The sequence below is a fragment of the Fusarium oxysporum genome, chromosome 2, assembly GCF_000149955.1.
Source record: "Fusarium oxysporum f. sp. lycopersici 4287 chromosome 2, whole genome shotgun sequence".
Classification (NCBI taxonomy): Eukaryota; Fungi; Ascomycota; class Sordariomycetes; order Hypocreales; family Nectriaceae; genus Fusarium; species Fusarium oxysporum.
Genome location: NC_030987.1, coordinates 3,325,115 through 3,346,779, shown reverse-complemented (window position 1 = coordinate 3,346,779; position 21,665 = coordinate 3,325,115). Strand labels below are relative to the sequence as shown.

Sequence of the window (21,665 nt, the reverse complement as noted above, 5' to 3'; positions counted from 1 at the left end):
CCCCTGTTTCAGTGCGTGGCTCATTCTCCTGACTCAGCTAATATCTCCATGACAGATTACAGCAAGTGCCTTGTAGCTCCCTGTTTGATGATTTACTCTCGCAGCTGTTTTCCTGGCCTGATTCACCACACGATCCTTTATATCATTGATCGGACGATATAAGAGGCAGAAACTGAGTAAAACTCTCAGTGATTACTTGATTTTTAATTTTCCTTCCTCATCGACTCGAAATTGCGGGTCGCGCAAGTCGTCGTCAGCTGGAGCTTTGATCGACAGCTTCACATCTCGGCTTTCGCAATCCTCCTTTGTTAACCTCTATCGGTCTGCGCATGATCTAACTTTCCAATATGCATTTCCGAGACTTCGCGCCTCGTACGGCGCTTGTTAGCTCGCTTCTGGCTATACCACAGCTAGCTTCTGCTTTCTACCTCCCCGGTGTCGCCCCAACTACCTACAAAGAGGGAGATAAGGTTCCGCTTTACGTGAATAGCATCAAGCCTGTCGACCGCTCCCAAGATCCGCGACTACACGCCGTTGTCTCGTACGACTACTACCATCCTGCCTTCCAATTCTGTCAACCTGAAGGCGGCCCTCAATATGTTTCGGAAAGTCTGGGTAGTATTCTCTTCGGAGACCGCATCATGACTTCTCCTTTTGAGCTTATCATGGGCAAGAACGAGACGTGCAAACCCCTTTGCAAAGTCAAATATACTGAGAAATCGGTTCAGTTTGTCAAAAGCCGCATCGAACAGGGCTACAGTCTGGAATGGCTTGTGGATGGATTGCCAGCGGGACAGGAAGTTCTCGATCAATTAACTGGCACTACCTTTTATAATCCCCGATTCTTACTTGGCCAGGATGATAAGGACGACAACATTCTGTTCAATAACCACTACGAAATCGCCATCGAGTACCACGAGGTGAACAAGGACCCCAACCAGCGCCGTGTCGTCGGTGTGGTTGTGCAGCCAAGTTCAAAGGAGTACGGCGGCAAGGCTGATTGCGCCAACCACCCGCCCATCGTTTTATCTGGGGGCGAACAGCATGTTGCCTTCAGCTACAGCGTGATCTGGCGCAAATCCGACACTGCCTGGGCCACTCGATGGGACAAGTACTTGCACGTGTTTGATCCTAAAATTCACTGGTTCTGGCTTATCGATACTGCTATCATTGTTGTTATCCTTGTTCTCACTGTCATGTCCATCCTGGTCCGCGCTCTCAAGAAGGATATTGCTCGTTATAACAGACTCGACCAGATCGACCTCGACGACTTTGGCGGTACCTCGGTTGTTGAGGATGGTGTTCAGGAAGACTCTGGCTGGAAGCTGGTCCATGGCGACGTCTTCCGAACCCCTTCGCGTCCTCTTCTGCTCTCAGTCCTGGCCGGCAATGGTGTTCAGCTGTTCTGCATGACAGGCTGTACCATTCTCTTTGCTCTCCTTGGATTCTTGTCTCCTTCAAACCGTGGATCCCTTGGAACAATCATGATCCTCATGTATACTGTCCTTGGCTTCGTTGGTGGTTATGTCTCTGCTCGAACTTACAAGGCATGGCAAGGTGAGAGCTGGAAGTTGAACATTGCTTTGACCCCTACCTTGGTTCCCGGCATTGTCTTCTCCAGCTTCTTCCTCCTGAACCTTTTCCTCTGGGCCAAGCAGTCATCAGGGGCGGTTCCTTTCACCACCATGCTTGTGATTGTTGCTATCTGGTTCATTATTTCGATTCCTCTCTCGTTCGGTGGTTCCTGGGTTGGATTCCGCTCTCCTCAGTTCCAACCCCCTGTCCGTACCAACCAGATTCCACGACAGATTCCTCCTGTGAGCACTTACCTTAAGCCTGTCCCTAGCGTGCTCATTGTCGGTCTTCTTCCCTTCGGTGCCATCTTTGTCGAGCTCTTCTTCATTATGAACTCGATCTGGTTCAGCAGGATCTACTACATGTTTGGCTTCCTGTTCCTCTGCTATGGTCTCATGATCGTTGTCTGCGCTGCTGTCACTATCCTCATGGTATACTTCCTGCTATGTGCTGAGAACTACAACTGGCAGTGGAGATCTTTCCTCGCTGCTGGTATGAGTGGTGGCTATATCTTCTTGAATTGTCTTTTGTACCTTGTTACAAAGGTCAGGGCGAGTGGATTGGCTGGTATTGTGCTCTACATGGGCTACAGTGCCATCATTTCATTCCTCTTCTTCATTCTTACTGGTAAGTTCTTTATAAATCCTCCTTTACGATGACATTCTGACCTTTGCAGGCTCCATCGGCTACTTCGCCAGTTGGTGGTTCGTTCGCAAGATCTACTCGTCCATCAAGATTGATTAAGAGACGACCATGCACCAATTATGACGAATGGATCATCAACGACAAGTGACTAATGAACAAGAGACGGAATTTTGGTGTTTGTAAAATACATGTACGACCAGCGTCTGGAATTCGCGTTTACCATGAGCCGTGCTTTAAGCTGCAAACAAGTGCCAGATCGGCGAGATTATGGTGATAAGGATCGGTGGTGTTGCATCAGCACGCTGCGAGTGCGGAGTAGATTCATTTTCATTTAGACGGATATCAAAATCAGGCCAGTGCCAACAGAGCTGGGCCGTGTTGGCTATTGACGAGGAGGTATTGTTCTGCATTGTTTTTAAGCTTATTATAGATATCAAAAATTCGTTGGCTTATTTCCTCCTGCTCAATCGTCGTCGTCATCGTCATCCAAATCATCCAGATTAGTAAACTGGAACTGGGCCTTTTGCTGTGGAGGTCCAGTTGGGCTCCTTTGTTCGCCAGGGGCAGCCGGACCACCAACCAGACTTGCACGTCTCCAAGCCTCTTGCTCCTTTTCTCTCTGGCGTTCTCTCTCGATGCGCTGGCGCTCGCGTTCCTCACGTTGCTTCTTTTCGCGCTCTTCCTGGGCAATACGGTCCTCTTCTTCCTTCTGCTTTCTCTCCTCTTCCTCACGACGCTTGCGCTCTTCCTCCTCGGCAGGATCGTAGCCCTTGGGGTCGATGCCCTGCTCCTGGAGGAGCTGGTTAGCAGCCAGGGAGCCAGCGCCAAGCTGAAGGTCGTTTGGCCAAGGGAGGAAGATCTGGTCAGTCAAGGGGTTCAAGAACTGTGTCCACTCGCTGGGCAGGACGGTATTGGCCGACATGGAGGACTGTTGAGTCGCGGGTTCCTGGGAGACGGCCGGTGTACCATTCATGACTGCCGGGCTTTGAACCTGAGACGATGGAGGCGCAGATGGTGTCATGACTGAAGCTGCTTGCGACTCGGGTCCTGGAGTCTGGGCTGCTGGTGTTTGACCGCCTGGAGTTTGAACTTCCGGGACATCTGGCGTCGGTGGTACGGCTTTAATAGTGCCTGCTGGTGGCATAGTCGTTTTGCTGATACGTCGGGCATAATTGAGCAGTTCTTCGTAGGCGATGGGGTAGCTTGGGCCAGAAGGAAATGTGGTGGTTTGCGTCGTCACGATATCCTTGCGAGTAGTCGCTAGATTCGAAAGAGTATCGCGGATCTGCGTATCAAGGGCGTTTGAAGATTCGCGCAGTTGTTGAATACGTAAATAATTGTTCTGATGAGTTTGGACTGAGAAGCGAATTAGCTAAAACATTCATGGCTGGCCAAGTCGTATGAATTACCTTCTTTCAAGCCTCTGCTTAGTTCTTGGTCTGCTGCATTGAGCTCCTCTCCTTGTTGTATAGAGGGATGGTATTTCGTGACTGAATCAATTAGATTTGCGAGAGCTTTCTCTACTCGCTCAAAGCGACCATCGATATATTTGTCCATCACAAGATCGTGGTTGATCAAGGCGACTTTTCTAGTATCAAGTGATATGAAAGTAAATAAAAGAAAGGTCAAAGGCAAGGCTGCTATAGCAGACCGAAGCTTGGAAGTCAAAGTGGGTCCTTGCCTGCGGTTATAATTGGTCGACTGCCCCAGAGCTTCTTTTAGGCCTGAGGCCAAACAAACCCGATCTTTCCCGTTCGGCAAACTCGCGCAACCACGTTCAAGGCCTTCTTTTACGACGACGACATCGACAAGCAATTGAACGACGAAACAGGCTTCCACCGCCCTACAATTCAAGATGGTCTCCTACGTACGTCCGAACCCTTCGATACGACCGCCGAGAACTAGCTACAGATATTCACGAATGGCTCGAGGCGTCTTTCACCAAGTGTGCAATCGACTGACCTGATTCTCACCAGACTCCCATCCGCATGTCGGAATTCAAGAGCAACTATGGTCCTAAGTACGTTATACCAGTCTACAATCCCCTAACGTCGAATTCGAAGCGCACTGTCAAGGCACAAGCGAACTACGACTCTCGACATCCTCGCAAGGGTTCATATGGAATAGTGACTTTGGCTAATACTCTGGAATAGGTACCATCCTCAGCCCAACGTTGCTGGCATCACCCCCCAGTCTGCCTTCCGAATGTAAGTGCACAACTCCAAACCGAAATTGCGATCGAGAACCGAATATGCAAGCGAACCGAGTTTCAATCTCCTTTCCGTTTCTCCGAAGTTCTTGGAATGATCAACCGCGGCTGAGATGGACATGGCGGATGATAGATTGAGACTGGATTAGAGATTTTGCTGAACGACCGATCGTTATACTGTGGATGGGAACTGACTGGGTTATAGCGGCTCCCGTCTGGCTATGTACGGTGCCCCCGCCGCTGTTGCTGTCCTCCTCTTCGCCAACGGTATCCCTCGTGTGCAGCGCGATGTTCTCCAGGTACGAATCACCTTCTCTCGACACTATTTGATCATGATATTAATTCCTATACAGAAGATCCCTTTCCTTGGCAACTACTTCCGAAAGGAGATCCACCCCGCCGACAACGTAAGTCTTGACTATGATACGAAGCATTGGGGTCGGTTATTAATAGTCTGTATAGCCTTTCTAAATTATCTGGTGGACTTGAGGAAGATAGACGTTGTTCAGCGCCCCTGCCGGCTCTCCTTGTATAAGATATTCCAATAGACATGTTATGAGCCTTGAATTTTGCTGTGAAATGTACGACCTGTGATTGGTTGATGCCTAAGTGGTTTACTTGTAGGCAGAGACATGCCTAGCACCTTATGGAAGTCCTCTGCAAAAGAATAGACTTGTGATGGCATGGAAGATTTGAATAGAGCGATTCCTATCACTGTTATAGTCTACAATAGGTATCCTTGGGCTGTCACATGTTGCTTTGGACCATTTGGGGTTGTTGATATGATGTTCCACTCATTAAAGTACAGTGCCACTAACTCACTGCGAAACACTGTTCTCTCTCCTACATGTACAACTTGCCCGTCTTATACAATTTCAAGCTGACTTTCGCCATTCATTTATCCTTCAACTTTCCTAATTGTTGTCTCTCTTAACAGAAATCTTTGGCTTCTTCATGTCATGAGAGGATTCTAATTGTTCCAACACGATCTCTTTCGCGTTCAGCTAACTGCTGGTGAACACTTGTCAAGATGGAGCTATCTCAAGGATACAAGACAGTAGCAGCCTTCATCATTGCGCTACCTCTTTTTGTCTGGCGATTTAAGAACTCTTCAGGTCCTAACTCGCGCTTAGAGGGTTTCTTCTTTTATTGCCTTTCTGTCGCTTCTGTCTCTTGGTTGTATGCCGTCTCAGTACTGGTCCCTGAGCCTTACCTGGTACGCCTCATCTTATATCGTACTCATTGCACAGATGCTAACTCGAGTTAGGATGAAGTATTCCATATACCGCAGGCGCAAAAATACTGCCAGGGGAGGTTCCAAGAGTGGGATGACAAGATTACGACACCACCAGGGCTGTAAGTTTCACGCGCTTCTATACCCCTAAGCAAATGCTGAGCCCAGTACAGTTACCTTCTCTCTCTTGTAACACCTGGAGTTATCCGTCCTAGTAGTTCAATAAGTGGATACTTCTGCGACGTCAAGAGTCTACGAGCTACCAACGTCGTTGTTCTGATGATACTCGCCTTCTTGGTCCTGAAGTGCCGTCGAGAGATCGAGGCACGTCTCTATGAAGCTCACGCCTCGACCCGGCTACGCAATACTTCACAATATGCAGTTCACACCGCACTCAATATCGCCCTCTTTCCTCTTCTCTTCTTCTTCTCTGGACTTTACTACACCGATGTTGTATCTACTGCAGCCGTCCTGGTCGCGTACTTGAACCACTTGAAGCGCATTGGTCGAGATCGTAGTTCTGCCTTGAACGATCTAACAACAATCTTCCTTGGAATTGTCACGCTTTTCTTTCGCCAGACCAATGTCTTCTGGGTAGTTGTGTATATGGGTGGCCTAGAAGCTGTCCATGCTGTCAAGACATTGCGGCCAGAGCAGGTTGATCAGCCAGTTATCTTAACGCTCTTTAGGCAGATCAAGTATTTTGCATGGAGATATTCCCTTGGGGATGTCCATGACCCCCCACTGCACATGATGTGGCCAGATGGTAAACCAGCTCTTTCCTACAGGTTAACTTGTCACTAACTGAAGACCAGACATGCTCTTCTGTGTCTTGAGCCTGGGAATCGCAGCGATTTGCAACCCAATCCACGTCATTAGGCAAATATGGCCTTACGTTGCTGTCCTTGTCTCATTTGGTGGCTTCGTAGCATGGAACGGTGGTGTTGTCCTCGGTAAGTACTCTCTTTGCATCGCGTCGAGTCTGTGGCTAACGACACAAGGTGACAAATCCAACCATGTTGCTACTATCCACCTCCCACAGATGCTCTACATATGGCCTTTCTTTGCTTTCTTCTCTCTACCACTTCTGGTACCGTATGCCCTACCCATCATTAACATAGGACTGCGAATACTCCCGCAGGCTGGATCGCCTACATCAACTAGCAAACCAGCCCCCGAGGCCAATGCAGAGCCGGCCTCATTTTCCTTCAGCAAGTCACGAAGGTCAGGAAGCTCTGACAAAGACTCGGCGACTGGCAGCTCGGACAGGAAATACCCACGTCCATCGAAGCCACTGGAAATCGCCAGCTTCATCTTTGGGATTAAGCTTATACTCTGGCCCCTCTACCTCCTTGCGACCATAGTGCTCTCCCTCGCCATCGTACGCTACAACACTATTATCCACCCCTTCACTCTGGCTGACAACCGCCATTACATGTTCTACATCTTTCGATACACCATCCGACGGGCTTCTTGGATTCGATATGCTTTGGTTGTCCCCTATACCTTGTCTCGGTGGATGACGTGGGGTACCGTCGCTGGCTGTTCACGGTTCTTCACAATTCACACGCGTGCCTGTTCTGTTTATGGGAATGGAACAGGAAATCCTCCCTTCCTGAGTCATCCTATGGTGACTAACGTTGGGTTTTCGCCAAGACAGACTTATACTCCCTTTCCAACTGAGGTAACGGAGAATTCTCAGGATACTTCCAAAGATCAAGAACTGAGCAAGGCTTTGGAAGATGACCCTCTTCTTGCTTCCGTTATACCAGCTTCCACTTCGACTGGACTCATATTCTTGCTTGCCACAACCTTATCACTCATGACGGCCCCGCTAGTAGAGCCACGATACTTTATCATACCCTGGGTGATGTGGAGGCTGCTTGTACCTGCGTGGAGGCTTCACGACCATGGTGGTTACAGCGATATTGCTTCTAGGCTCTCAAATCACCCAAAGACCAGGCCTTTGTTTGAGTTCTTTCAACACTACGATCTGCGTCTTATCATTGAAACGTTTTGGTTCATCGCCATCAATGTTGCAACAGGCTACATCTTCCTCACCAAGCCTTACATTTGGAAGGCGGAAGATGGGACTGTGCTGGACGACGGTCGACTTCAAAGATTTATGTGGTAAACACAAGATGGGGGGGGATGTGAGCGGTGTGGTTGCAAAAGATACTCTTTTTGTATTTTTGTCTTGATAAGCATGTGGCCCTCTTATCGCTGGGAACCCATTTCATGCCAGATGTGAAATATACCCAAACACTGAACGCCATACCCATGGTCCAACCCCAGACCTATTTGTAGCCCTAATCATACCCAGTTTCATATCGAGCATCCCAAATTCATGCAAAAGTGAAGTTCGTGCGTTTGTACCAGAGTGGCTTATCATGTAATGAGTGATGCATACACATCTTTCCTGCCCCGTCCAGTAGTCGTAAAAAGTCTCATAAAAATAATCATGCGTCAGATTATAAGCTTAGACGATCCAAACTTAAGCCATCATTGCTTCTCACCCGGCGGATAACGCCAAGCTTGAAGAACTTCTCTTCACCGCCTGGTGTGCGTCCACCGATATACCACTTGTCGGCACCTATCACATCACGGAACCCTTCGCTGCTGCTATCGCTTCCACGTCGACCAGATGATCCGGGAATAGGAATGGCGGTACCGTTGGCGGGGGATGTTGATGTCGATGGTGAGCAAGAGGTGGTGTTTCGGGGTGGACGGATGGCGACACTGGAAGTAGTTGGTTGTTGTTGAGACTGGTGATGATGATGTGACGTAGAAGTAGCAGTGGTAGTTGTGTTTGCTGCAGTTGCTGTGGCAGTTGTAGTCGTCGTGGTATCTCGGGTGTGCTTGTTTGGCTGATGTTGATGTGGAGCGGTAGTAGAGATAGAGGGGCCTTGAGGACGGAAGGCGGCGAGGAAAGAAGACAGGAAATACGGTCGTTGTGAAGGCATCGTGAGGTTATCGGTCTGATGTATTGTGATGTGATGGAGGGAGGTTGGCGGTAGAAGCCGACGGAGTAGTAGCCGAGCGACGGTCCGAGCAAAGCCGAGTTGCTCTTGTTCGTGACGATGCCGGTGTATGCGCAGTTGAAAGACAGCCAGTCCCTAATTATTTGTGTTGCTTGTGTTTTGTGATCAACCGTCGTAGTAAAGTGACTCAATTGTTTCTTGGTGGAAATGGGATGAAGAAGTGGAGCCGAGAGACATGAAGAAACAGTGAGTGACAGTGGCAGTCTGGGGAAGAGCAACGGTTTAATCGTAGTCACTGACGTCGACTTTTTGTGGAGGAAGAGAAACGAGGGAGGGGAAAACCCGGAACCAGCAAATGCCAATGGCAGGGATGTCATAGGTCAGGCTTTTGCATTTTAAGTGTGTGCACGTGCGGTACACCAATGAGAGTAGACCAGGTCCTACTGTACTGCAGAGGAGATGGCTCGGTTGGGCTTGCACTAGTTCAACGTGAAATGCGGAGGTGGTTTGAGAGTTTAAGGGTGAGGATTTGATCTTATTGGGTATGCAAGTTGAAGAGAGGGTTGATGGCTTGGTAGAGGTGTGATACTGGCGGTTATTTTGTGAACAAGAGGTTTAGGGATCAACTAGTTACCGTACATACAGTATGCTCACTATACTGTTCACTGAACATCATGGTCTTGGGAATGAACTATTCAAGTAACTACCAAAGCCAGTGAAGTGAATTGGCTGTCAGTTGACTGAAGATATCCCTTCGCCCGCCCGTCTGACTATACACATCCAACCGTTAAGTGTCACCTCAATCAGACCCCAATTCACAAAAAGCAAAGAGAAAAAAGGTCAGTGTAAGCGAGATCCTTCAGCATCCAACGCCTGCCTAGACTTTTCCATGCACGTTTGCCCATGCAGCATCACAACTCATCTTGTCCAGCTCTCGAAGATCACTTCCGCTTTCAAAGCTAGGCGACACTAGTCATGACAGTCATAACCCTGTTTTCAACCACCATTTTATCAATCATCGCGATGAGTATCAAGACGATACAATGCTCTTTACTGTCCTGAGCAAAGGCTCGTTCTCATTCTCATTTACTTGTGCGATAGACTGTTCATGTCCGTCTTGTTCCCGTGTTAAAGCAGCACTCTTTCATCTCCGGACTCTCGGGTCAAAGGGCTCCTTGTGACAGCTGAATGTGAATGCGTGTATGCGAGCATGATCTGATAATCTCTGACAATGCAACTGCAGCAAACACATGGTGATCGTCAGACTCTGGGGTTGGGACTGGTGAGTAAAGGGCTTTATCCGTTTGGTCGATCGGATTATCTGCAATAACAGTCGGATTATTGCACCGATTGACAAGTAATATTAATTTGTAGGAACAGGTTCAGGATTGTAAAGAATATGTACGATTACCTAACAGTTCATGATCGTTGGTCTGCCTCGGCTTGGGGGTCCTGATATCTGACTACCCTAGATTGTAGAGATCGACTGAAACTTACTTCCATTGCCAACTCTCTCCTGTAAAAATTCTTTCTTGGCACGCACTGTTAGTGCGGTGCTAGGAGCGGGATTTTCTGCAGGCCACGCGACCACACAAAAACTGCGGGGACGCTATCGGCTCCCTAACAGCAGTTTTCAGAGAAGGAATTTTGGAGAGTTCGCCTTCTCTGACAACACCTTTGTCGGATCTAATGGCGGCACCTCAGAACCAGAACGCCTTAGATATCGGAGGGCGATGCCCCGGGCATTCGTAGCGACATCCTTCCGATCAACGACGCCGATTGCGATGGGTTTTTCTCCTTTAAAGGCAAGCCGCACCGTCGGCCTCTGATCCCTTCCCGAGGTTTTTCCCTGCCGCCGCGACAGTCGACTACGAGCTACAACTTGGTTACTGGAGATTGTGGACTGCGTCAGCAGATGTAGTGATGCGCGAGAGAATTCTGGTCGGTGGAAAAAGTTCGACAATAGATTGCCCTCGAACCCGCTGACGGGTGACGGGCTTGAGAAATACAGCACCTTTTGTGCCATTGGTATGCTGGATGGTGAAGGAAGCGGGGTATCCTGTACCTAGCTAGCTCAGCACGTCTTTTGCTCCAGTAGGAGATTTGGCTTCGTTACAGCCACCCAGACGAAAAATACACATACATACATACATACATACATACATACATACTTACTTCCATTGTCTTACAAGCTAGCCAACTCATACTGCGAATAACCTAACTGACCACGGAAATACTTGGCCATGCTGTGTAACAATGCCGCCCTATTCGTTGAGATGTCTGTCCTCTCAACGACTTGTGCCATACCTTACTATAGCGGTGTAGACCGTAGACCCCTCACCACCAACCACCCATGACTATTCGTACCCATATTCCCCTCCACAGAAAAAACCCGCCAGCGCATAATGACAGCTGGCTGTAGCTGTAGACCTTGAACATCCATTGTCTATGCAGTCTTTGCATGATCCCACTCCCGTGATACCCTCATAAACTCCATCTCACTCAGCAATGCCCAGCTTCAAAGCCCGCATCCTCAGCTGGATCGTCTGGTGGTGGTTCAAGAGCACATGGAGTTCAGCAGAGGGGATCAACAACCGCATCGCCAAGGAACGTCTTCGTCCCGAGCGTGTGCCCCCCAAGCACCTCTACAAGGAATTCGCCGTTGAGGAGTACAAGAGAAAAGGCCACATTGCGGATTATGTCGTTTACATAGTCTCTCCAAAAACAGAGACGCCGACCCGTGGTCGAATCTTGTATCTCCATGGCGGTGGCTTCGTCTTTGATATCACGCCTCAGCATTGGGAGCTGGTGGCCCAGCTTGCGAGGCGTCTGAATGCTACTGTTACCGTACCGATATACCCGCTTGGCCCTGAGACGTCGCTCATGAAGATGTATGAGTTCGTGCAGCCGCTCCACGACGAACTCGCATCGGCACCAGATCGGACGCCGTTTTGGGTCATGGGTGATTCAGCTGGAGGAACCATGGCTCTTGTCCTCACGCAAAATGCGAAATTGGCTGGTAGGCAGACTGCGCAGAGAATTGTGCCCATCACGCCTTGCACTGATTCCAGTCTCGTCAATCCTGAACTTCACAATGCAGCGCTCAAGGACCCATGGCTGGACGTTCCTGGCATCGCCGAGATTACAAGACTCATTTGTCCAGAGATGGATACCCAGCATCCCAATGTTAGTCCCATCTACGGAGATCTGAGACTACCGCCAATGTTGGTGTTTGCAGCTGGCTTGGATCTCTTGACGCCTGATACCAAGAAGATGGTTGAGATGGCTAAGGAGCAGGGTACAAAGGTCGAGCTGGTGTATGGAGAGGGCATGATTCACGTGTGGCCTATTTTACCCATTCAAGAGGGCAGGCAAGCTGTGGACAAGATGGTCGAATGGTTGGGAATCAGTTGATAATTTCTTTGGGTGGGTTGTCTTGGGCTACGGCGTTGGGTTGGGGTTTTGGATGGCATGAGGATACCCCCAGTGAGACGTGATGATGATGACGACTACTATATATAAGAATCATATGTTTATGATTGGGATGGGATTGGATACAGGATACTTTCATATGTCTATTGCACTCAGACGACTTATGGCTACGAGTCCAGACGTGGCCCACTAAGGTATATAAAAACAGCTACATACATCAATTGGTTTTATTATGTCTATCTGCATGGTCAAAGTCTCCAAGATGAAGATTATGCAAGGGCGTAGTACAGACGGATAGCAGCTCGGCTTCCAAGTTCCTATCCATCTGTATACAAGGCGGTGGCTTAAGGACCCCATCAGAGGGAACACAAGATCTTATAGCCCGAGATGACATGAAGTCAAGGTAGGTTGTCCCGAGAATCCATGCGTAGTCAGCATTAACATGGCTGTGTTTGCTGCTCTTCCGCCAGAATACACAGGGTTTCTCATTTATAGTATCAACTTAAAGACTTAGCAGCTTATGTACACACTGATTGGCTATCCCAAGACTTAAGGCTTCACATGTCAAACCAAACAATCCTGGATGATAATGATGAAACGACTACTAAGATCTGTCGACTTATACCCGCGCTCGAATAATTGATCACTTCGAGATTCATGTCATCTGCACGAACAATGACGTTCCGGATATCATTCAAACGTTCAGAAACCCATGAAACGAGCAACACCAACGAATTGATACAAACACGAAAAGTCGGTAAGGCTATCATGTTACACAACCAACGGGAAAATTGTAAGTGGCTTATCTTGTGTGACATGCCACGGAAAGATCTGTAAAACGAACTGCAAGGCTGAGCAAAATATTCTATAACTCGACCACTGCCGTAATTCGAAGCCAGCCATGTTGGAGATCTTCAGGCCCAAGGTATCATCGCTTGAGCGCCACCACTCGCTACAGCACAGATAATCTCGGTTATCTGTAGAGTCTATTAGATTAGGTTATTGACGTTTGTTAATCCATGTATGTAAAGCACTCGACAGCAAGGTCCCAATGCATCGGCAAACCGCATCGTCCCAAAAGGGTATTCATCCAGCGTCCATCCGTTCCGAGAAACCAAGATAACCCCTTTCAATGCTGTTCGGAAATTGCCACGGCATTAGACTCGAGTGACAGCGGATATAGATAACGTATCATTGCATGTTCTCCGAATTGGTAAAGTGATCAGCCTGTTTTCTACGTGGTATTCGCTATATATGTATCGACAACAAAGCTTCGGCCCCCATCTCCCCCCAAGACCATACCCATACCTTACATTAGCACTGGCAAAAGCTGTGCCACAACTCTATATAGAAACACCCGATGTTCGATGTTCGGGGCCTTGATCTCGCCCGTACCCGTAAACGTCAAGTCAATGCAACATGTTCCGTCAATGTTCGCCAGCCGTCTGCCAGTGGTTGCCACCCGCCAGGTGCGTGGACACTGAATGACTGCTGCCAGTGCGATAATTAGCATAGTATATATCGATATCCTGGCCTCATCGTGACTTTGTAATCTCTCTTTCCTTCTCACAATCCCATTCTTGCTGCCTTTTTGATTGATACCCATCTAGTCTTCTTATTCTTCATATTTTGGTCATTTCCGCTCGCCCAACAACCTCGCTCGAGATTACAACATGTACGACTCGTTCTATTTTTCGATCAAGATGGCGTCAGTGCTTCCCTTGATGCTTTCGCTTTCCATGGGATTGGTCGTCTTGGGTATGCTCGTGATGGGCATGATCGCCTTTAACGTCTTTGTATATCCCTTCTATGTATCCCCCCTTCGATATCTCCCCGGACCAAAAGCAAGTAAACTCGCCCTTCGTTTTTCTATCGTATTGCTAACGTTGATAATAGGACAATGCCTTCTTTCTTGGACAGACTGCAAAGTTCCTTCGGGTGCCTTGGTTTCCTGAACTCTTTTGCAAGTGGTCTCGCGAGTTTCCCGATGCACCCATTATTCGATACCTGAACTTTGCCAACGGTGAGACACTGTTTGTAAACAGTATCGAGGCATATAAGCAGGTCCTTCAGACGAAGAGCTCGTACTTTGTGAAGCCTGCCTTTGCGAAGCAGTTCGCGCATGAACTCATCGGCGATGGACTTCCCTTCGTTGAAGGCAAGCTTCACAAGGTCCGTCGAGCAGCCATCAGTCGTAAGTACAATCAACCCTACGCGGATTGAGACCAATGCTAACTTTTTATTAGAACCATTCTCGGCTGCACGACTCAGAGCCTTCTCCCCTGTTGTTCAGCAAAAGGCCGAACAACTGATCGATGTACTGACCCAACAACGCAACGAACACGGTAACGTTGAGAGTAAGTAACCCCCCCCTTTTTGTGCGACTGAGCCAACAATCTTATAGTTGAGAGCAATATTTGGAAAGCAGCCCTCGACGTGATTGGGCTCGAAACGTTGGGCCTCGATCTTAACCACCTCGGATCCGACGAGTCTCCGTTGTTTGACACCTTCACCACGATGATGCAACCCTCGACGTTTGGCCATGTTGTCAACTACTTGAACTCACTAATCCCAATTCGACAGTATGTACCCCTGAAAGAATGCATTGAGTTTTCTCAGAGCTGTACCCGAGTTCGGGAGTTCATTGTAGGTTTGATGACGATCCGACGTAATCAGTGCGAACAAGGCCTTGTCAACGAAAAGCACCGAGACGCCCTCCAGTGTTTGTTGGAACACTCCGACCCTGATTGGAACGACAAGAATGTCGTTGAATATGTAAGCCACCCCTGAATTCTGAATGTTGTGGATTGTGCTAACTGTTGTAATAGGTTTTGAATCTTTTGATCCTTGGACATGACACGACAGCTTGTTCCATCACCTGGGCCGTCCACGAGCTCTCACGCCGACCGGACTGCCAGCAGCTTCTGCGAGATGAAATCACAAGCATGGACAATACTTGCGGCATGTCTAGTTTCAGCGATATCGACAAGCTCCCGTATCTGCACAGCTTTGTGCGCGAGGTTCTGCGACTCTACTGCGCAGGTAAGTAACCCATCTCCCATCCCCTGACATTAGGAAATTGATTAGCTAACACGTTTATAGTGGCCATGGCACCTCGCCAAGCGACCGATGACGTCGAAATTGACGGTATCATGATCCCCAAGGGAACCGTGATCCAACTCTCGCCCGCGGTGATGAACACGCACCCTCTGGTCTGGGGCCCAGACGCGCAGGAGTTCAACCCTGACCGCTGGAGCGATCTCACGGGTGACGCGACAAGCGCCTACGCCTTTGAGACGTTTCACAACGGCCCGCGCATGTGCATTGGCAAGCAGCTCTCCCTCTTGGAGATGAAGACCATGCTTGTAGAGATGGTGCGCAAGTTCAAGATCGAGAAACCCCTTGGAAACGAAGAGAAGCAGGTTGACGTCGCTGGACCGGCTTTCACACTGCGACCAAAGGAGAATTTGGTTGTGCGTTTGGTGGAGATGTAAGAAAGAAGAGAGGAGTATCTGGGCCACTTTCTTTTGCTGACGTATTATACGGACTTTGGGGAGTTTTAGGACACGACACGGCACGACATGACATGACATGACAATGATATTGCATTAGACATTGGCGTTTAGACACAGACAGATTCTGCAAGAGGCGGAATCAGGTGACTTGGGAATAAAAGTCATGATGGATTTGTGCATGTAGATTCGAGCAATAAATGCATTTTTGATTCTTCTTTTTTTTTGTATGAATATGTCTCCATCATGACTTGGTTCTCATGATGAAGATACTCAATACTCACCCCGCAATTTCTAGGCCTCAATTAGTTAAAACCGTCCCGCTCGTTTCTCGAACTTTCCAGGGAACACGCGCTTAGAAATCCAATCAAAAGCTCTATCAATCCCTCCCAAAATCAAGGGTCCTTTGCCCTTCTCTCCTCTAAACTTAACGTAACGTACCTACATGTGTCATTGTGGCTCGCTCGCTGTTTCCAGTAACTCCCTGCTTCTGTCTTCTAGAGTGAACATCACAGCTCGTTCGCTTTCTGCACATTTCACGCTGCGATTTCTCTTGATTCTGTTCCTCCTTTTTCTTTTCTCTGCTGTGCAGTTTATTCTCCTTTTTTCTTTGCCATCATAATATCAGCCAGCGCCTTTATAGATACGGGGTCCTCTTGTCCGAGCATCCGGCATACAGTAACGAATCCTCTATTACGGCATAAATTACTGTCCAATCTTACCACATCTCACTACCACTCACCCCCCAGTCTCACGCACTGCACTTGACTCAACATGTCTAAGTCGCTACAGCTCAAGAACGAAGGAAACAAATGTTTCCAGGCGGGGGACTACGTCGGCGCCGATAGCCTCTACTCCAAAGCGTGAGCATATATAATCAGCACAGCTTAGAGAGAGAGCTTATTCTGACAAAGATCGCAATAGCATCATCGCCGACCCCAAAAATCCAGCTCTTTACACTAATCGCGCCATGGCCCGTCTTAAGCTTAATTATTGGGACTCAGTAATCACCGACTGCGAGGCTTGTTTGCAGCTAACGCCAGACAACATGAAGGCCCGGTACTACCTTGCGCAAGCACAGATCGCTCTTCGCGACTATGACGCTGCGCTTGAGAACGCTCTGCATGCGCACAAGCTGTGCGCCGCCACGGGAGATCGCTCGCTCGCTGCTGTGACGGCTCTCGTTCTTCGCTGCAAGAAAGAGCGCTGGGACGATCTTGAGAAGAAGCGGGTTCGCGAATCGCAAGATCTTGAAAGGGAGATGCTTGAATTATTGACAAAGGACAAAGAGGCTATGCTGGCCGAGACGGATGATGGGATGGTGAGGCAGGAAATCGAGGAGGAGAGCGATGCCAAGATTGAGAGGATGAAAGAGATCTTTGAGAGAGCAAGGGCAGATGGTGAGAAGAAGAGAGAGGTTCCAGACTGGGCCATTGACGATATCAGCTTTGGATTCATGGTTGATCCCGTCATGGTAAGTTCCTCACCACGATCGAATGCCATGCTTGCTAACAAGGTACAGACCAAGACTGGAAAGTCATACGAGCGCGCGTCTATCATGGAGCACCTCAACAGACACCATAGCGATCCTCTCACTCGCGAGCCACTTGTGCCTTCTGAGCTACGGCCAAACCTGGCGTTGAAGCAGGCGTGCGAAGAGTTCCTCGAGCAAAACGGTTGGGCTGCCGATTGGTAGTAGAAAAAGCAAATGACGATGAGAGTTGGGAATCAGCGGATCGGAGGTCTTTTGATTAAAATCTTATTAAATGCTTGGAGTTTCAGGTGTTCAGAGACTTATTCCAGAGATGCTTTGGGCTTGAATAGCGTAACGTTTTGAACGAATTCATGAAAGTAATAACGGCAATTCTCCTCTTAATCTTCCACGGTCACTCATGCTATCAGTGCTGCAGCCAGTCGTTTCATAAATAATATGTTTTAAACGTATACAACTGATCCTTATTCATCATGTCGTGTTACTATCCTCCACTGACCCGGCCATCATGTCCCACAGCAGTTTTGTATATAAAGGGAGTCATCAAGCTCGCGCTCCGTCCAAGACATGTCTATACCCTACTTAACCAAGGCGTGACGACATTATACAATCGCTATGCAACCGAATAACCCAACCAAGCGATCCCAGTAGTCCAAAAGAAAAGAACACCAATAGCGCCGTGCAAATGCATGTTTTCCCCCTTCTTACTCAAAGCACCACCCCGAATGCTGACATTACCCATCGGATTTGCCCCTAGAGAAAAGATGGGCCCGGCTGGCTATCGTCCTTGACGAGTCCGGCCCGCTCTTCCTCCGTTGGGTCCGCGACGTGTGATGTTGATCTAGACGATGAGTGAGGCCGCCGGAAAACGTTATGGAATGAAAACTGACGTCGTGTCGTATCCTGAGGTTGTCCATGAGGCGGGGGCGTCGGAGGCGCTAGGCTGTCACCACTTCGGAATGACGCCCCTCGGTACTCAGTATCCTGTCCGTTGTACTCGTGCTCCCGAGTTTGACCATAGTAAGCGGCGTGTTCTTCGTCGGCCTTATCCCGGGGGACGGCAATCTCAGTCAGGGGGACCGGGTGCATCGGGCTGCGGGGCCGGGGTTTATCGTCTTCATGATCGTCGTTGGCGTGTCGGCCTGAGAAGTTGGTGAAGCCTCGGGCTCTACCTCGGATGGTACCTGCAATGCTAGAGAAGAGTGTGTTTGTTTCCTGACGGTTGTTGTCGTCGTCGCTATCGTCTCCGTCTTCGACCGGTGGGAACTGCGACATGCCTAAAGGTGGATGTTGTCTTGGACTGCTTGGTCTTACAGCAAAACGGGGTGAGGTGGGCGGCATCGGTGGTGGAGGCGATGTTACCGATCCTGCCCTAGAGCTGCTAATCGTTCCGGTCCTGAAAGTCATTGTTCGTCTTCTTCTCAAACCATCCCATTCCCACTCCGGCTGCTGTCCATCCTCTCGGATAGGGTCCATTGTGTCCATCATCATCTTTTCCTCGTGGAGTCGCTTGAGCTCTTCGGCTTCCATTCTAAGTCGTCGCTGAGAGATCTGTCGCACGATGGCAGCGGCTCCGCGGATGGCATCGGCCTTGGGTTCCGACTCTGGCTGTTCCTGCTCGGCAATAGTCTGGATCTGATCGAGGTCGCCGCTGAAGACTGCTGCGTCGGGCACATCCTTTGCGGATTTTGAGAGCTGCAGTAACACTACTCCGGAACAAATTGTTAAGAAACCTAAAACAACGGTGACGATAGACTGGGCAGTGCCCTTGAAACCTTGGAAAAGAATTGCTGACGTGATAATAGTCGTACTGGTAAAGTAGACGTAATATGTCGGGGTAACGAGGGCTGCGTTATAGATGTTGAGCGCTTTCTGTGATGAGCTGTTAGTGACTGAGATAAAACGGAGAGCTGGGCTCATACGTTGAGATAAATGATCTCCGTCAATAATGTGCCAATGACAAAGACGAATAAAACCCATAGGAACCATTCCTTGTACTGAGGTTTGCCCCCGATCCAAGCAATGATGGCAGCACCCAGTCCTTGAGTCGAGACGACACTGAGTCCACCAATCCAACTGCAGATTGAGATGTATACCAACATATTCTTGTTACCATATCTTGGCCCAGCCCATAGTGCAGTGGCGATAGAACCAACTATGATAAGGCCGGCATAGGTGAGGAATCCGGGTGTAATAAAGTATTTCTGCATCTCTTGAATATCGCTGACGGATGATGTATGGGGAGCATTCATAACAATAACAACCGAGCCGACAATGCAGAGGAAGCAAGCAACTTTTCCGACCATGCTGAGGCGCTCTTTGAGGAAAATGGCTGAAAGAATAGCTGTGATAACAACGGACAATGCGCCCAGAGGAGTGACGAGGATTGCATCGGTGAAGGCGTATGCGACAAAGTTGAGGATTTCGCCAATGATCATAAGTGTCATTCCCGCCCACCAGTAGAAGTTTTTGAGGTATCCATATCCTTCTCCAGCGACCTCATTGTATTTTTCGTTGGCGCGCAATAATCCGACTTTCTTTAGAACGAAAGAGATACCGATAAAGACACCAGACCCAACAGCCAAACCAATACCAACGGGTTTATAGAATCCAGGTCGATCGCTCGGGTCGCCGCCGAGGCCGCCACTTCGTGCGAAGATATCGGCGTCCATTGCGGTTCGATAGTCGATGTTCAAAACGGAGACGGAGAGGGAGGAGGAGAGTCGAAGCGGAAATCTAGACTCTATTTAGGACCACATGTGCGATGGTGACGGTATCGGTTGCGGCAGCGACGAAGGACTCTGGTTTATAGGGGGTTGAAGCAGACTATAGCGATATAAGCTCATAAGAATGACGAACAATTGAAAGTAAGAGCTGCGGGGAAAGTGAGATAAGGTAATTCTAGGAAGAGAATATACAAGAAGAAAGGTTGAGAAATCAAATAGTCTGTCTAGTGCAGGGCTCTGAAGATACTGTACGAAAGTAAAGAAGAAACCTTGGAAACGGCGTCGTACACACCAGGCCCAGCCAGCTTGTGATGAAAGAGCCTAGATGAATGTGGGTGGGCTCCTGAGACACCCAAAAGAACAAGTATCGGTACATGCGATACCCATTTAGGCGCTGTCCCCGCTGCAACCTGCCAACTTCCAGTGGTCCCCAGCCAACCACTTCACTCAAACCTAAACAAGCTACAGAACAAGCTCCTCCATCTGCTGTTACCGGCCCATTGGGCGGAGATCTTAGCGTTGTAGACATCAACAAAAAGAAGACATCTATGTACCTCGTGGTTCGGCATGTCAGTGACAGTCAATACCCCGAGGCCGAAATAAATGAGAGATCAATTATACTTTCCTTGGTCACGATTAATTAATTAACTAATTACTACCGGGGCATTCCAAGTTTATGACCGAAATGTCATGGGTCATCACCCGCTCAACGGGCTCTTGGACCAACGGGCGCTAAACAAATCGACGTCAGCACCTCATCCATGATGAGCCTGAAACCCATGAGACCTGTGAATCTGGGCTGCTTCAGTGGCTGCTGATGACTTGTAGATATTCGATAGGGGTCCTTGTATCGATCGATGCTTGACCTGCCCATCTCGGTAAGCCCTTGGCGCAGCATTTGGGGATTTCGATGTACAGGTACTTGATGGCCCTCCGCCCCCAAAAAAGCCACTTACATACGTACGTCGAGGGGCTAGATGACGATGAAGCATTGCGCATCTCCTGGCCAAAACCCATTCCGTTGGAGACGGAGTCTAAAAGTTGAAAATTCTTCCTCTTAGATTGATCAAGTTGACCGCTTCTACTCACCCGCACGCTCTGTAGAACAATACTGTCAGCTGTACTGAGCTTGACCGCTGAATAACGAATGTTCTTACTGAGCTGATGGTGGCTTCAAAACTGTTAGGCCAAGGCGGACTCTACTCAAGCGCATCCGCCAACGTGGGGTGGCCCCAGGGAGCAAGAAGACCTCTGACGTTGAACCAAAGTGTCAAAAATACCTAACCTAAGCTCCCCTAAAATCTATACCCGATTTACTCAATTCTTTTTGTCACTTGGAATAGAGGTCCTAAGTTTTCTTGCCTCCCCTTGGGTGGTCGTTCGGTAGAATCTGGACCCAAGGTCTGGGGTTCTTTCAGCTTTCGATGCTCAAACTATGACACTCACTGAAATCTATCTCATCCTATGGACTATCGTGCTATGTAAGATCCGTGTCCGTTGGAGTTTATATCGTCAAAAGATGTGATCAGCACTATTCATCAACCATGTCAATGTCTCCCGAACCCTCCGGACCACAGCACCCATCTCTCCCACTGCACTAATGTCTGGCCTTGAGTCTCTCACAGCCAGTAAAATGGGACTCTCCGCAGCTATTTCTGTCTCGGGACGACGCTGCATGCACACACGACTCAGCCTGTTTCGACTCCACACACCAACTGCACATGTGGTGTTTCAGAGAATGTTATTTTTTTGCCCAGTGATCGACAGCGAATCGATAAGTTTCAATGTCTCAATTTGCAGGTGGGTCGACAAATCGGCCGGCTGGATGCCCTGAGGAAGCATTTGAGTTCCAAAGTTCC

General features: G+C 48.8%; 10 protein-coding genes across 15 annotated transcripts; 7 read left to right on the top strand and 3 right to left on the bottom strand.

Annotated features, from left to right (window-relative positions):
• Window positions 1–65: 65 nt before the first annotated feature.
• On the top strand, window positions 66–3,578 carry FOXG_08403 (uncharacterized protein). Its single transcript, XM_018387319.1, has 2 exons — window positions 66–2,202; window positions 2,252–3,578. Exons 1-2 carry the CDS (start codon window positions 348–350, stop codon window positions 2,317–2,319), a joined length of 1,923 nt encoding a protein of 640 aa, XP_018245162.1. The 5' UTR covers window positions 66–347; the 3' UTR covers window positions 2,320–3,578.
• On the bottom strand, window positions 2,479–3,825 carry FOXG_08402 (uncharacterized protein). The gene is made up of 2 exons (XM_018387318.1): window positions 3,630–3,825; window positions 2,479–3,576 (listed from the first exon to the last, which is right to left on the bottom strand). The coding sequence occupies exons 1-2, from the start codon at window positions 3,775–3,777 to the stop codon at window positions 2,684–2,686; spliced, it is 1,041 nt and encodes a 346-aa protein (XP_018245161.1). The 5' UTR covers window positions 3,778–3,825; the 3' UTR covers window positions 2,479–2,683.
• A 134-nt stretch (window positions 3,826–3,959) lies between these two features.
• On the top strand, window positions 3,960–4,996 carry FOXG_19809 (uncharacterized protein). Of its 2 annotated transcripts, XM_018400084.1 has the most exons (5): window positions 3,960–4,087; window positions 4,197–4,240; window positions 4,374–4,427; window positions 4,635–4,728; window positions 4,783–4,996. In XM_018400084.1, exons 1-5 carry the CDS (start codon window positions 4,076–4,078, stop codon window positions 4,975–4,977), a joined length of 399 nt encoding a protein of 132 aa, XP_018245159.1. In that variant the 5' UTR covers window positions 3,960–4,075; the 3' UTR covers window positions 4,978–4,996. The 2 variants fall into 2 exon arrangements, with proteins under 2 accessions (XP_018245159.1, XP_018245160.1); XM_018400085.1 differs by having other exon boundaries at window positions 3,960–4,240.
• A 266-nt stretch (window positions 4,997–5,262) lies between these two features.
• FOXG_08401 (alpha-1,2 glucosyltransferase ALG10) lies at window positions 5,263–8,999 on the top strand. 2 transcript variants are annotated; one of them, XM_018387316.1, is made up of 5 exons: window positions 5,263–5,645; window positions 5,697–5,785; window positions 5,837–6,429; window positions 6,479–6,616; window positions 6,665–8,999. In XM_018387316.1, exons 1-5 carry the CDS (start codon window positions 5,460–5,462, stop codon window positions 7,795–7,797), a joined length of 2,139 nt encoding a protein of 712 aa, XP_018245156.1. In that variant the 5' UTR covers window positions 5,263–5,459; the 3' UTR covers window positions 7,798–8,999. The 2 variants fall into 2 exon arrangements, with proteins under 2 accessions (XP_018245156.1, XP_018245157.1); XM_018387317.1 differs by having other exon boundaries at window positions 5,704–5,785; window positions 6,665–8,017.
• FOXG_08400 (uncharacterized protein) lies at window positions 7,812–8,986 on the bottom strand. Its single transcript, XM_018387315.1, has one exon. It carries the CDS (start codon window positions 8,624–8,626, stop codon window positions 8,135–8,137), a length of 492 nt encoding a protein of 163 aa, XP_018245158.1. The 5' UTR covers window positions 8,627–8,986; the 3' UTR covers window positions 7,812–8,134.
• An 895-nt stretch (window positions 9,000–9,894) lies between the features above and the next one.
• FOXG_19808 (uncharacterized protein) lies at window positions 9,895–10,100 on the top strand (the record flags this gene model as incomplete). The annotated part of the gene is made up of 2 exons (XM_018400083.1): window positions 9,895–9,926; window positions 10,019–10,100. 2 exons carry the CDS (start codon window positions 9,895–9,897, stop codon window positions 10,098–10,100), a joined length of 114 nt encoding a protein of 37 aa, XP_018245155.1.
• A 744-nt stretch (window positions 10,101–10,844) lies between these two features.
• FOXG_08399 (uncharacterized protein) lies at window positions 10,845–12,416 on the top strand. Its single transcript, XM_018387314.1, has one exon. It carries the CDS (start codon window positions 11,153–11,155, stop codon window positions 12,056–12,058), a length of 906 nt encoding a protein of 301 aa, XP_018245154.1. The 5' UTR covers window positions 10,845–11,152; the 3' UTR covers window positions 12,059–12,416.
• Window positions 12,417–13,506: 1,090 nt separating this feature from the next.
• Window positions 13,507–15,849, top strand: FOXG_08398 (uncharacterized protein; the record flags this gene model as incomplete). The annotated part of the gene is made up of 7 exons (XM_018387313.1): window positions 13,507–13,545; window positions 13,687–13,872; window positions 13,973–14,270; window positions 14,323–14,433; window positions 14,481–14,851; window positions 14,905–15,118; window positions 15,179–15,849. The coding sequence occupies 7 exons, from the start codon at window positions 13,507–13,509 to the stop codon at window positions 15,568–15,570; spliced, it is 1,611 nt and encodes a 536-aa protein (XP_018245153.1). The 3' UTR covers window positions 15,571–15,849.
• Window positions 15,850–15,949: 100 nt separating this feature from the next.
• FOXG_08397 (STIP1 likey and U-box containing protein 1) lies at window positions 15,950–19,009 on the top strand. 3 transcript variants are annotated; one of them, XM_018387311.1, is made up of 3 exons: window positions 15,950–16,451; window positions 16,513–17,062; window positions 17,111–19,009. In XM_018387311.1, exons 1-3 carry the CDS (start codon window positions 16,363–16,365, stop codon window positions 17,282–17,284), a joined length of 813 nt encoding a protein of 270 aa, XP_018245151.1. In that variant the 5' UTR covers window positions 15,950–16,362; the 3' UTR covers window positions 17,285–19,009. The 3 variants fall into 3 exon arrangements, with proteins under 3 accessions (XP_018245151.1, XP_018245152.1, XP_018245150.1); XM_018387312.1 differs by having other exon boundaries at window positions 15,979–17,062; XM_018387310.1 differs by having other exon boundaries at window positions 15,993–16,451; window positions 16,513–19,009.
• Window positions 15,993–20,156, bottom strand: FOXG_08396 (uncharacterized protein). 2 transcript variants are annotated; one of them, XM_018387309.1, is made up of 3 exons: window positions 19,003–20,156; window positions 17,971–18,952; window positions 17,360–17,921 (listed from the first exon to the last, which is right to left on the bottom strand). In XM_018387309.1, the coding sequence occupies exons 1-3, from the start codon at window positions 19,750–19,752 to the stop codon at window positions 17,815–17,817; spliced, it is 1,839 nt and encodes a 612-aa protein (XP_018245149.1). In that variant the 5' UTR covers window positions 19,753–20,156; the 3' UTR covers window positions 17,360–17,814. The 2 variants fall into 2 exon arrangements, with proteins under 2 accessions (XP_018245148.1, XP_018245149.1); XM_018387308.1 differs by having other exon boundaries at window positions 15,993–18,952.
• Window positions 20,157–21,665: the final 1,509 nt, after the last annotated feature.

Excerpts from the sequence above, each read along its gene's own strand:
- FOXG_08403 (XM_018387319.1), top strand. The coding sequence starts at position 348 with ATGCATTTCCGAGACTTCGCGCCTCGTACGGCGCTTGTTAGCTCGCTT. Across the intron at positions 2,203-2,251 it reads CCTCTTCTTCATTCTTACTG|GCTCCATCGGCTACTTCGCC; the intron begins GTAAGTTCTTTA and ends TGACCTTTGCAG.
- FOXG_08402 (XM_018387318.1), bottom strand. The coding sequence starts at position 3,777 with ATGGACAAATATATCGATGGTCGCTTTGAGCGAGTAGAGAAAGCTCTC. Across the intron at positions 3,577-3,629 it reads AAGCAGAGGCTTGAAAGAAG|TCCAAACTCATCAGAACAAT; the intron begins GTAATTCATACG and ends TTCGCTTCTCAG.
- FOXG_19809 (XM_018400084.1), top strand. Across the intron at positions 4,428-4,634 it reads CCCCAGTCTGCCTTCCGAAT|CGGCTCCCGTCTGGCTATGT; the intron begins GTAAGTGCACAA and ends ACTGGGTTATAG. Across the intron at positions 4,729-4,782 it reads TGCAGCGCGATGTTCTCCAG|AAGATCCCTTTCCTTGGCAA; the intron begins GTACGAATCACC and ends ATTCCTATACAG.
- FOXG_08401 (XM_018387316.1), top strand. The coding sequence starts at position 5,460 with ATGGAGCTATCTCAAGGATACAAGACAGTAGCAGCCTTCATCATTGCG. Across the intron at positions 6,430-6,478 it reads GCACATGATGTGGCCAGATG|ACATGCTCTTCTGTGTCTTG; the intron begins GTAAACCAGCTC and ends ACTGAAGACCAG. Across the intron at positions 6,617-6,664 it reads GAACGGTGGTGTTGTCCTCG|GTGACAAATCCAACCATGTT; the intron begins GTAAGTACTCTC and ends TAACGACACAAG.
- FOXG_08400 (XM_018387315.1), bottom strand. The coding sequence starts at position 8,626 with ATGCCTTCACAACGACCGTATTTCCTGTCTTCTTTCCTCGCCGCCTTC.
- FOXG_08399 (XM_018387314.1), top strand. The coding sequence starts at position 11,153 with ATGCCCAGCTTCAAAGCCCGCATCCTCAGCTGGATCGTCTGGTGGTGG.
- FOXG_08397 (XM_018387310.1), top strand. The coding sequence starts at position 16,363 with ATGTCTAAGTCGCTACAGCTCAAGAACGAAGGAAACAAATGTTTCCAG. Across the intron at positions 16,452-16,512 it reads GATAGCCTCTACTCCAAAGC|CATCATCGCCGACCCCAAAA; the intron begins GTGAGCATATAT and ends AGATCGCAATAG.
- FOXG_08396 (XM_018387308.1), bottom strand. The coding sequence starts at position 19,752 with ATGGACGCCGATATCTTCGCACGAAGTGGCGGCCTCGGCGGCGACCCG. Across the intron at positions 18,953-19,002 it reads CGGAGATCATTTATCTCAAC|AAAGCGCTCAACATCTATAA; the intron begins GTATGAGCCCAG and ends AGCTCATCACAG.